The sequence below is a fragment of the Stigmatopora nigra genome, chromosome 1, assembly GCF_051989575.1.
Source record: "Stigmatopora nigra isolate UIUO_SnigA chromosome 1, RoL_Snig_1.1, whole genome shotgun sequence".
NCBI lineage: Eukaryota > Metazoa > Chordata > Actinopteri > Syngnathiformes > Syngnathidae > Stigmatopora > Stigmatopora nigra.
The window spans coordinates 8,026,746-8,039,377 of NC_135508.1; the positions used below are offsets into that span (position 1 = coordinate 8,026,746).

A 12,632-nucleotide genomic window follows, 5' to 3' on the forward strand; every position below is an offset into this window, starting at 1 on the left:
GAATTTTATTTTAGGAATTGAATTTGATGACGACTTTAAAATTGAAAGTATATTGGTGAAATGGGTTTTTTAACAAGAATAGTTCCCAAGAGAGAGAGAATTCAGTAAGAGTGAAATATGGAAGGAAGTCAAATACTATTTTGACGGAATGTATATTTTTAGTTTTTTCCCTTCTAAGTCATCCAGACAACAACTGTTTTTCAGCTAATTCAACAATTGACTCCTTTTTATCTATTTTACTTAAATTTAAACTTCCAGAATGAGTCGAGAATTTTCAATTTGAACGTTTTGATTTATTGGAAAGGGATTGAGCAACGGTCATTCTTTTTTAATCTGCATTATGTCGTTGTCTTAAGTGCATAAAATGACATTCTCTACATCATTTTCAACATATGAGCTTTTATTTCACATGACTTTGAGGAGAGCCGATAGGGATGTGTGCGCGTCAGCATGCGAGGGGGCGGTCCTTATTGCAGCAGAGGCCTCATTGTCTGAGGATGCAGAGGAGCCAGGGAGGAGGGAGGAAGGGTTGAGCCAGCAGCTACACAAAGACCGGGGAGAGTAAGCCAGCAAGCGGTGGAGAGACATAGACAAAGAGGAGGCGGCCCACAACTCTTTCTTAATGTGGGGGTGGAGAGGGGTAGGATTAACCGGCTGATCTGCAACATGCGCTCACACATCCACATCGGATAGCTGCACCAAACACTTCTCAGCATCACCGGGCTCAACATCATCACCATCGGTGGCAAGCTAGAGACAAAGAGTGGGGGGGCGGGGGGTGGACGGGGGGCAGCACTCCACTGGGTCCTGTTCAGCATCCGAGAAGAGACAGACGAGCAGAGAGACGGGCATTCCGGCTCGGGGCTGACTTGACGGAAGGAAGAGAGGAGACAGAAGGACGGGAGGAGGGACGGACAAACGGCCTTCATCACCTCCGACCGTCTTCCTCTGCCATGGTTGACCACATGTGTCTGATGCTGTGTGTGTACTGAGCGCTCCTCCGTCTGTGGGTAGTGGGTGTGTTTGAGTAGAAGAAGCGTGTACCAAGCGTGTCTGTGATGGGGAACGCGGAGAGTATGGAGAGCCAATTGGCCGTGATCCGGTCCAGAGCCGCACCGGTTCGACTCCCGATGCCAGACGCCGCCGAGCTAGAGGAGAGGTTCTCCATTGCACTGGTAACTGCACAAATATGCCACCAAATTGCACACTCATTGGGGGAGGGATACCACACAACATGGCATAGCAGTCGGATGTAGACTAGTATTGGTTTCTGTTGATTGTTGGGGTGGTCGCAAATTACCCACCGACAGAGGGGAAAAATCACATGGGATGATATTTGACAAAATGTTTTCATTTAGTGGAATTGCAATATGAAATTCTCTTTCAGAATTCAATGAACCTTCCTCCGGATAAGGTGCGTTTGCTGCGTTCTTATGACAATGAGAAGAAATGGGAGCTCATCTGTGATCAGGTAAAGCTGTCAGTCGGAAAAGTAGAATTGTCCTTAAGTTGGTCACTAATGTAAAGTGGAATTTTATTTCGGGGTTGTAGGAGAGATTCCAGGTGAAAAATCCCCCACACACATACATCCAGAAACTACGAGGATTCCTTGACCCGGCGGTTACGCGCAAGGTAAGATGGCAGATGGAATCTCAAAGGTGTAACCTTTACCTGCTCTTCTGTGAAACTAAGCAATTTCAAGCTGTTTCATTCTGAGGACAATCTTCAACTTCATATGAATACCTATTTATCCACTAGGCGAAAGGTTGACTTCACACTGGATTGGTCAATAGTCAGTCAAACACTACATATAGAACCACAACAGAGTGTGAATTAAGCCCTTGCTGCTTGCACCAAAAGTCTGGCAGGTTGCAGCACAATGTCTGTGATTATTCGTTTAGTTGTAACACTGAGCAGCTACTCGACATAAACTGCAGCATCATACATATTTTATTTAGTTTGGTTGTGACCTTCCTTCAACTGTGGAGTCATCAAATATAAGTGCAAGCTAAAAAAAAAAAAACATTGGGTAGCAAGTATGAACTTAATTGAAGATTTTTTCCTTTCTACGCTTATGTGATTGTTGTTCAATCTGCAGAAGTTTAGGAGGAGGGTTCAGGAATCGACTCAGACACTTCGAGAACTTGAGATTTCTCTTCGCACAAACCACATTGGGTACGATACGAGTACTTAAACGTCTAAAAGAACGGTTTGCTTGTTGATCTGACCAATCCATGTATGTGTAGATGGGTTCGAGAGTTCCTGAACGAGGAGAATCGAGGGCTAGATGTCCTGGTTGAGTACTTGTCCTTTGCTCAATACGCTGTCACGTAAGTCAGAGGATTTCTCAGAAGATTCATCCATCCAGCGATCCATCCATTTTCAGCAACTTTATCTGAGGTCGGGTCATGGAGGGAGTTGTTTCAACAGGGTAGCACCGACTTGCCTCTCCACAGAAATTTTAGCCAGCATTTGTTCGGGTATCCTGATGTGTTCCTAGGCCAGCTGGTAGATATAGTCTCTCCAGCATGTGCTGGGTTCACCTCAGGGCGTCTTCCCATGCGTGACCGGACGTTTGGTCGCTAGTCTTTTGGTCCCCGGTCTTTTGGTCGCCGGTCTTTTGGTCCCTTTTGGTTGCCGGTCAAATGTACTTAGATATTAAACTCTCTCTCTCTCTTAGATATTGTACTCTCTCTCTTAGATATTAAACTCTCTCTCTCTCTCTTAGATATTAAACTCTCTCTCTCTCTCTTAGATATTAAACTCTCTCTCTCTTAGATATTAAACTCTCTCTCTTAGATATTAATCTCTCTCTCTTAGATATTAAACTCTCTCTCTTAGATATTAATCTCTCTCTCTTAGATATTAATCTCTCTCTCTCTCTTAGATATTAATCTCTCTCTCTCTCTTAGATATTGAACTCTCTCTTAGATATTGAACTCTCTCTCTCTTAGATATTAAACTCTCTCTATTAGATATTAAACTCTCTCTCTCTTAGATATTAAACTCTCTCTATTAGTTATTAAACTCTCTCTCTTAGATATTAAACTCTCTCTCTCTCTTAGATATTAAACTCTCTCTATTAGATATTAAACTCTCTCTCTTAGATATTAATCTCTCTCTCTCTCTCTTAGATATTAATCTCCCTCTCTCTCTCTCTCTCTCTTAGATATTAAACTCTCTCTTTTGGATATTAAACTCTCTCTCATGAATATAATTTTGAGAGCTGGCTTCAACAGTAAACTCTTTGTCACCATTTGACCGGCGACCAAAAGACCAGCGACCAAACGTCTGAGCACCCCTCCCCGGGGGTTCCCAAACTTGTTACAAGGGAAGCAACTAAGGGCCTTCCTAATCAGATCCCTGGGCCAATTCATCACCCGGTTTCTGGGAATGTTTTGGGAATAAGGGAGAAAACCAGAGTGCCCAGATAAAAAAAATGAGAATGCCCAGTGGTCTTCTGTAGTTGCGCTAACAAATGCGTCATTCATTAATTTATTCATTCACCTTCTACTACTCATCCTGTTCAAGGTCAGGAATTTGGACCTGTCTGCTTGACTATATTTGTTAACCATGGTAGCCAATGTAAACATGTTACCAGAGATCATGATAGTACTGAGTGCTAATGCTGGTTTCGATTGGATTGTTTTCAAACAAGGACACAGTAGATCTTCAGATTTTGTTATCTAATTTGTGCAGCTCGTCAACCAACTTTGCCTGTGCAGGTTTGATGGTGAGCAGTCAGAGTCTGGAGGAGACGGAACTTCTATTGACTCTCCCTGGAGTCGCTCAATTGAGGATATTCATGGCGACTGTAGTCTCCCATCCCCTTCTTCTTCTGTAACCAGAACAGCACGACACTCAATCAGGTAAAAAAAAAAGTGGCAAAGGAGAACAATTTTTAGATGACGTCAATGATGGGGCTTTCTTTTGTTAGTAGTTCTACTTTGGTGACTCGTTCCAACACGCTGCCCAGTAGTCGCACACTTAAAAATTCCCGACTGGTCTGCAAGAAAGACGATGTTCACGTGTGCATCATGTGTTTACGGGCCATCATGAACTACCAAGTGAGTATGGAAAATGTCTTATTCAGTCATGACATATATGTATATATAAATATGAAACTGTAGAAACCAAGTATTGTCCCTCATCACGTGATGCGTTCACGAGCATGAGAATAATATGATTTGTTCTGTCTGCCCTCTCAGTACGGTTTCAACATGGTCATGTCCCATCCACATGGTGTCAATGAAATTGCCCTGAGTCTCAACAACAGGAATGCAAGGTATCAAACGCACACCAAAAATCTGAAATCATATACTTGATTAGGGCTGGGTGATTTTAAGGTTATTATAATAATAATAATCGGATATAGGCCCTGACTTGGTCAACATCAACAACAAAAGCCTACAAAAGTTATCAAACCCAGAAACTGCACGACGAAATTGGTAGAGGTTGGTAGAGATTGGTAGAGATTGGTAGAGATTGGTAGAGATTGGTAGAGATTGGTAGAGATTGGTAGAGATTGGTAGAGATTGGTAGAGATTGGTAGAGATTGGTAGAGATTGGTAGAGATTGGTAGAGATTGGTAGAGATTGGTAGAGATTGGTAGAGATTGGTAGAGATTGGTAGAGATTGGTAGAGATTGGTAGAGATTGGTAGAGATTGGTAGAGATTGGTAGAGATTGGTAGAGATTGGTAGAGATTGGTAGAGATTGGTAGAGATTGGTAGAGACTGGTAGAGACTGGTAGAGACTGGTAGAGACTGGTAGAGACTGGTAGAGACTGGTAGAGACTGGTAGAGACTGGTAGAGACTGGTAGAGACTGGTAGAGACTGGTAGAGACTGGTAGAGACTGGTAGAGACTGGTAGAGACTGGTAGAGACTGGTAGAGACTGGTAGAGATTGGTAGAGACTGGTAGAGACTGGTAGAGACTGGTAGAGACTGGTAGAGACTGGTAGAGACTGGTAGAGACTGGTAGAGACTGGTAGAGATTGGTAGAGATTGGTAGAGATTGGTAGAGATTGGAGATTAACCTTATTTTAGCCGTGTTTAGAATGAACTATATGCATATGCAGCTCATAACCGATCAGTGTGGCAGGATTTGGAATAGACCCTTCTAAAATGTTTCATGTTTGTTTCTTTGAGCGGTTTATTATATTCCACGAGTAGGTAAATTAGTTAAAGGAAACCGCTACCTTTTTTGCCCAGCCCTACATTTGATCTAAAGACTGTATTCAATTAAAAATGAATGTTAATAAGGAATGAACAGCTAATACTTGACTCTGTGTGTCTCCTTCAGGACCAAGGCTCTGGTATTGGAATTGTTGGCGGCTGTGTGTTTGGTCAGAGGAGGTCACGAAATCATCTTGTCAGCCTTTGACAACTTTAAAACTGTAAACACTAAATAGCAAAGTGACTTTTTGGTGACTTCTCTTATTGAATAACTGACACCGTGTTTTTTTTCTAGGTTTGCTCAGAGTCAATGCGTTTTGAAAAGCTGATGGAACATTTCAAGAATGAAGACGACAACATCGACTTCTTGGTAAACTCATGTCTGACAATGCTAAGCATTCTCTTATTGACGTAAAAACATCTGGTGGAGAAAAAAAACACTCAAATCAACAAGTCTGGTTCTCTGTTTTTGCTGTTTTTGCTCAGGTGGCATGCATGCAGTTTATTAATATTGTAGTCCACTCAGTGGAAGATATGAACTTCCGGGTCCATCTGCAGTATGACTTCACTAAACTTAATCTGGATGACCATCTAGAGGTAAATATTTAGGATAACTTGCCTCCATTCAAAAGTCAAACCATGGGATCATGTTTTTTTTTCAACCATTTGCCAGAGGCTGAAGCACACCGAGAGCGACAGACTACAAGTGCAGATTCAGGCCTACCTGGATAATGTGTTTGATGTCGGGACACTGCTAGAAGATGCAGAGACGAAAACAGCAGCCCTGGAAAGAGTGGAAGAGCTGGAGGAGAACTTGAGCACTGTAAGAACGTCTAACAAGGCATAGTGGAGTTGCAGAAGACTCTTTCTTACTCATGTGAGAATGTATTTAGATGTCAGAACGTCTGCTTGATGTGGAAAACGAAGCAATGCTGAAGATCGTGGAACTGGAAAAACAGCTCATGCAAACAAACAAAGAGTTGGAGCAACTCCGGGTCAGTATTGTCGATGCTAATGTTGTCGTCAGGAAGAAGCAACCCTCAACCACCAATCTTAAGACCTAAAATGTTGCATTTCACACAGGACGTGTATGCCAGTGCTAATACACAAGTGCACACCTTAAGGCGTATTGTCCGGGAGAAGGATCAGACAATTCGCCGTCAAAGTCGTCTCGAGCGACAGGCCCAGGAGGCCCAACAAGCAGGTGGTCCTGGAGCTCCTCAACCCCAGAGAGGAGAAGGTGATGGGGGTGTGGCCAATTCTGCCTCACCCTCGCCTCCTCCCTGTCCCACTCTTTCTCCCAGGTAGTGTAGTACTTCCTGTACTCAACTTGATTTTATACAGAAATGCAAAGAGTAGAGTGACAAATGATCATTTCCATGACTTAGCCCAGAGACGGTAGCCTATCATAACCTTGGACCAGGAATGGGCGGTGCTTCAGATATGCCAGTCCCACCGCCTCCACCTCCACCACCACCAATGCCAGGCACAGGTGAGCTCCTCAATCAAAAATGTAATTAACATAGTGCAAACTAGGAGTAAGTCTCCAAATCTTAACCTACAAGGTTCAAAATAGTCCCACAATGCAGTTGAAAAGTTTAAAACAAGTTAGGTATGTCAAGCCATTACTTGGGCTAAGCAAAGTCAGAGGAAACTCAGTTGCCACATGCACATAGTTTCTGTATGCCTTCTTGGGCTGGAAATCCCATCATGTTCCAAACTTGTCTCTGTATTCTCCATGATCTATTTCCCTTATTTGAATACAAAACATCAAATATACCTAGTCACTCGAGTCTCTAACCTCTGAAAAATCTTTATTGATTTGACTTGACTTGAAGTGCTTCCTCACCAACATGCATTAACAGTGGAATGTCTTCTTCTTCTTTAAAGTTTCCAATGGGTTATTCCCTGCTCCTCCACCACCTGCTCCACCTCCCCCTCCCCCACCTCCTCCACCTCCGTGCCGAACCAGCGAGCTCTCTTCTACTCTTCCGATGCCACCTCCTCCTCCACCTGTGGCCCCCCCACTTCCGGGTTGTGGTGGGTCACCAACTGTCATCTTCAACTCTGGACTAGCAGGTAAACACAGACATGCATTTGAATCATATACGACAACAAAGACTCTCAATGTGTGCCAAGCGAAAGAAGCACTATCCAGACAACATTGAGTTGGATTGAAGTTTTTCCACTATTTAAAAGTGTCCTTGAGGGAAGCATTATGTCCCATTGGCCTTATGTTCAAGGATGAGAATAGTACTGTACTAATAATGTGTTTTAACCTTGGTAATAATGATAGTTGGTACATGACATGTTAAATATATTTTTAGTAAGTACTTGATGTAAAACTGTCGCAAATGTTTGTCGCTCCGATGTTCACTAATAAGTTTGTTCTCTCTTATTCTGCTATCAGAGGGACCACTCAAGTTATTCTGTACGTTTTGATGTCTGCACTCATTTTGAACGCATTCACTGCCATTAACAGCAATCCATCCCTGTTTACATCTTAAATTGATTGCCGTTAATGGCAGCCCATTAGTTTAAGAAAATCATTGTCAATCCCTTCCCCATTATCAAGCCCACATCGATCACCCAACAGTTTAACTTCTGTCCATCATTCAATTGTCAATTCATACATTTTCCATCCACCACAAATTCTGCTTGAAAAAGAAATACTGCAATTACTATGACTTGCAATAACTAATCCTGTTGCTCACTTGTTCAGCGGTGAAGATAAAGAAGCCCATCCAGACCAAGTTCCGGATGCCGGTTTTGAATTGGGTTGCTCTGAAGCCAAGTCAAATCAATGGCACGGTCTTTAATGACATTGATGACGAAGCCATCTTGCGGGTAAATCATTGTTTAGTCAATCCGGCTTGGGGAAAAAAATCTGGATCCTATTGTTAACCTATTCATTTGTGTTCAGGATCTGGACGTGGAAGGCTTTGAAGAACTTTTTAAAACAAAGGCTCAGGGTCCAGCCATGGACTTAACATTGTCAAGACAGAAACTTCCCCAAAAAGCGCCATCCAGAGTTTCTCTGCTGGATGCCAACCGAGCCAAGAACTTGGCAATCACACTTCGAAAGGCCGGTCAGGGTCCAGATGTCATTTGCCGTGCCATCCACACGTAAGACTCAATTTGACACACGCTTAACTGCGGCGGAGACAGAAGCGCTGACACTGCCCTTGTGTAGGTTTGACCTGCGGACAATCCGAGTGGATTTTGTGGAGTGTCTAATGCGTTTCCTGCCAACTGAAGCTGAAGTGAAGCTTCTCCGGCAGTATGAGAGGGACCGAAAACCATTGGAGGCGCTGAGTGACGAAGACAGCTTCATGGTCCAGTTCAGTCGTATTGAAAGACTCAACCAGCGCATGTCCATTATGACCTTCATGGGAAACTTCACTGACAATGTGCAACTGTTAACACCGGTACGAAAACACATTAGAATGAACCCCCCTTTTTTAGTTTGTTTTTTAACAATCTCACTGTCCTTTGCAGCAACTACACGCCATGATTGCGGCATCTGTTTCGATCAAATCGTCTCAAAAACTGAAGAAGATACTTGAAGTCAGTTTATTTCCAAAGTGCATCTGTGCTCGTCACTATCCTTGTTATTTAGTTATGTTTCTGTTTTGTTGAACAGATCATCTTAGCCCTTGGAAACTACATGAACAGTAGCAAGAGAGGGGCTGTGTATGGCTTCAAACTACAGAGCTTGGATCTGGTAACACAAACAAACACAAGGGACTATGGGAGGGTTGGGATCTGAGTTTCTTTGGGTTATTCACAACTGAACTGAAACCTCAAAGTTCATGTTTGTTTTGAAGAATCATTATTTATCCAGATTAGTTCATACTCAATTTTAATTGAAGTGGGAGTAATATTAGCATTATTTGTGTATATTTCCATTTTTTTATGTATAGAGAAACTAAAAGCTCTTATACAAGCTTTACCTTGAAAATCTGTCTGACTATTTGTTGCAATTTGACATGCTTTTAGCTCCTGGAGACCAAATCGACGGACAGAACACAGACTTTGCTTCATTACATTAGCAATGTGGTCCGAGAGAAATATCCCACAGCGGCTCTCTTCTACAATGAACTACACTACGTGGACAAAGCAGCGGCTGGTCAGATCTTGATGAATGGCGGCATGTCTTTCTGGCATTCAATTCTAAATGCACGCATGTGTTCTTGTTTTTGTGTTCCAGTGAGTCTGGAAAATGTTTTGTGTGACGTAAAGGAGCTCCAGCGAGGGATGGAACTCACCTGGCGGGAGTTCAGTGTCCAGCACAACGCCACCTTGAAGGATTTCATCAGCAGGCACGAATCGCGACTCAACAAACTTCTGGAGGATTCACGCATAGCCCAGGTACGCGCACATACCCAGAACTAGTTGTATCTTTGTTCATCTAGCTATGTCGGCAGCACAGAATGGCTGGCAGACAATGTTCCCTCTAATTTTTCGTTGGTCTGGGCTGAAAGACAACCTCCCTGAGCGCACTGAGTAACAGTGTGAGCGACATAATGATTGCTCGCTATGGGCACACCAGTATCACACCGGCCATAAGCATGTCAATATTCCCTCTAATTTTTCATGTAAAACATGCTGTAAAACACAAAAAACATAAGAGTGGACAGAGCCACTGCCACTGGCTGCCGCGTAAACGGCGCCATCATGGGAAAAGGGGTAAAAAAATAAAAAATAATAATAATTTGGATTTTATTTACTACGCACCATAAGATTGCTGCTGCGCAGAGAAGACGAGAGAAGTGCGCAATTGTGCACCCTCGCCGCTTAGAGGGAACATTTGCTGGCAGAACAATCATGTTGTCTTGTCAATCTCACGACCAAATAGAATTCCTCTCAGGGTACTTGTTTGAAATCTTGCACAGGACGCCTTTGAAGATGTGGTGAAATTTTTCGGGGAGAGCTCCAAGACGATGCCGCCATCCGTCTTCTTCCCCATCTTTGTTCGTTTCATCAAAGCTTACAGGGTGAGTGGCTCAAAAATAGCCGCGTGGCCTTTGAGCCAGTGAGATTGTGCGTTTTGGGTTAATCTGCGTGCACGTCTTCAGCTGGCTGAAGAGGAGAACGAACAGCGAAGGCGTCAGGAGCAGATGATGTTGGAGAAACTGGAACAGGAGGAGCAGCAGCAGGAGGAAGAGACCAAGGTATGACATAAAGTTCTGAGTATCGGTGCTTAAAAGAATCAAGAATTAAAGGAAATGTAGGTTAGTGCTTGTGAAAGTTGCTCTGGATTGTCACGCTTGCTTCATTCCAACCCCGCCACCCCAGTCCCCATCTCATAAAGGTAAACGCCAGCAGCAGGAGCTTCTGACAGAGCTGAGACGACGACAAGGAAAAGACAGTCGACATGTTTACGAGGGAAAAGACGGTGCCATCGAAGACATCATCACAGGTAAGTCATCTTCTTAAGTCACATTGATACTTAGTATATACCCATATGAACATCTTTCAAATCTTTTATCTGGTATGTTAAACATTTAAAATTTGTCTTGAACCCTTTCAGCTCTATGATATCGTTTTTGTACCATTTAAGATGCGTCAGTGCAATGTAATGAAATCTCCAATGGAGGGTTTCTTTCGTTGTTGTTTTTTTAAGCAGAATTACAAAATTCTGCCTTTTTAACTATATCAACAATATTCTGTTGGTATCAAATTGTATTGTAGAGCGGCGATGACTGAATCTCAGACTCCTTACAATGACATAGTTTATTTGATTGGATTGCACAAGAAAAAGGTCAATACATTTTTTGTTACAATTTTAATTTTCTTATATTTTCAAGTGGGAGTGTTTTATATATATATATATATATACATATACATATATATATATATATATATATATATATATATATATATATATATATATATATATATATATATATATATATATAACTCGAAAATGTAAAAAAATTAAAATTGTGCTATATATATATATATATATATATATATATATATATATATATATATATATATATATATATATATATATATATATATATATATATATATATATATATATATATATATATATATATATATATATATATATATATACTGTATATACTATACACACTGTATTATATTAACATCTAGATCTGCGTTCCTTTGTACACAGCATAGCTCTTTAATTAGTTATGTATCTCGCCAGTATGCTTTTTTTTGGAAAACCACCAACCAACAGTACTCCATCTTTCCCACAGCTCTAAAAACCGGCCCCTTCACAGCCAGGTCGGCCAAACGTAGCTCTCGATTCTTCTGTGACCCCGCCCACCCCGAAGAACACTTTTAGAGTGGCAAAGATGATCGTCCACCATGGCTTCGGCTTGGCCCACCTTGAACTAATGGCAAGAATAAGCACTTTGAACATTTCCAAGTGAGGGATACAATGACTTCACGCTTTCTAATTTGTCCGTCACCGAGAAGTTGCAGCCTGGTCCAGAAAGGGTTTTTGAGCACTGGACTTTGTGACCCAAATCCTTGTACAAATTCTATTGTTGAAGCATTCATCCACTCGTGGGTTAACGCTGCTCAATCAACAAAGCACCTGATTATTTTGGTCTGTGGCGTTTCTGTCCAGATGTTCAGCAATCAAACGCGAGCTGTTCCACAATTTGATGGAATTTGCAGCAAAGCTTCTAAAAAGCACATTTTCATTTCTTTCGCTCCCCCAACTGCATCCACGTGTATGTTGTAGTAAAAGCTTTCCTAAGACTAAGTGCTAGTGTGTCTGAGTTTTGGTCAGATTGCAAAGGTTTAGGTCAATGAAACGTATACAGGGTTCTACTACTACTTCGTACTGTATTTAAAAATATTACCAACCAAATGTAAATTCAAGTTTCAATATATGAAACGTTGTATAATCCGGCTAACAAAGCCCGTTAAAAAAATACTGCAAAACAAATTCATCTGTGGCTCATCGTTGCAAGTCATAAACTACCCTCCCTATATTCAAACCCGTTTCCCGTCTGCTCGTTTCTTAACCACCAGAGACCACAATGTTGCCCCCTTGTCCCTCTTTTCATTCAAAATGTAAACATGAACACAAAAGAGCACAACGTTTTCTACATTTTGTAGGTTCTCCGTTTTTTGTTGTTGTTATTGTTGTTGAGTCTTTATTTGGTGTAAATAAATAAAACATGTTGAAACAAGGCTACACACTTGACATTATTTGATGCTAATTGATTCAATGAATAGGTTGCCACAGTGTGACACAGCAAGCGGGAAGTACATGCAAATTCCACTCTGGAACCCTCCGGGTATCAAACCCTCGACATCAGAGCTGTAAGGCGTACACGTTAACCACACTCTAATGGGCCACCTCCATTAATTTGTTTTATTTTAAATTATATACATGTATATATCTGTTGATAACTTTTAAGTAAAATATATTCGTCCATTAATGGGTTAATTCTGATGAGTACTGCAG

At 41.7% G+C, this 12,632-nt stretch overlaps 1 protein-coding gene across 4 annotated transcripts; it reads left to right on the top strand.

Annotated features, from left to right (window-relative positions):
- The first annotated feature begins 489 nt into the window (after window positions 1–489).
- fmnl2b (formin-like 2b) lies at window positions 490–12,359 on the top strand. 4 transcript variants are annotated; one of them, XM_077726512.1, is made up of 28 exons: window positions 490–1,175; window positions 1,388–1,471; window positions 1,552–1,632; window positions 2,099–2,175; window positions 2,247–2,330; window positions 3,726–3,869; window positions 3,938–4,067; window positions 4,209–4,285; window positions 5,304–5,397; window positions 5,472–5,546; window positions 5,663–5,773; window positions 5,850–5,999; window positions 6,070–6,171; window positions 6,260–6,480; window positions 6,565–6,668; window positions 7,067–7,255; window positions 7,587–7,607; window positions 7,899–8,023; window positions 8,100–8,302; window positions 8,370–8,604; window positions 8,675–8,743; window positions 8,820–8,900; window positions 9,176–9,305; window positions 9,387–9,547; window positions 10,072–10,173; window positions 10,255–10,350; window positions 10,475–10,598; window positions 11,407–12,359. In XM_077726512.1, the coding sequence occupies exons 1-28, from the start codon at window positions 1,059–1,061 to the stop codon at window positions 11,493–11,495; spliced, it is 3,276 nt and encodes a 1,091-aa protein (XP_077582638.1). In that variant the 5' UTR covers window positions 490–1,058; the 3' UTR covers window positions 11,496–12,359. The 4 variants fall into 4 exon arrangements, with proteins under 4 accessions (XP_077582638.1, XP_077582647.1, XP_077582619.1 ...); XM_077726521.1 differs by having other exon boundaries at window positions 3,941–4,067; XM_077726493.1 differs by having other exon boundaries at window positions 9,176–9,547.
- Window positions 12,360–12,632: the final 273 nt, after the last annotated feature.

Excerpts from the sequence above, each read along its gene's own strand:
- fmnl2b (XM_077726493.1), top strand. The coding sequence starts at position 1,059 with ATGGGGAACGCGGAGAGTATGGAGAGCCAATTGGCCGTGATCCGGTCC. Across the intron at positions 1,176-1,387 it reads AGAGGTTCTCCATTGCACTG|AATTCAATGAACCTTCCTCC; the intron begins GTAACTGCACAA and ends ATTCTCTTTCAG. Across the intron at positions 8,744-8,819 it reads AACTGAAGAAGATACTTGAA|ATCATCTTAGCCCTTGGAAA; the intron begins GTCAGTTTATTT and ends TTTGTTGAACAG.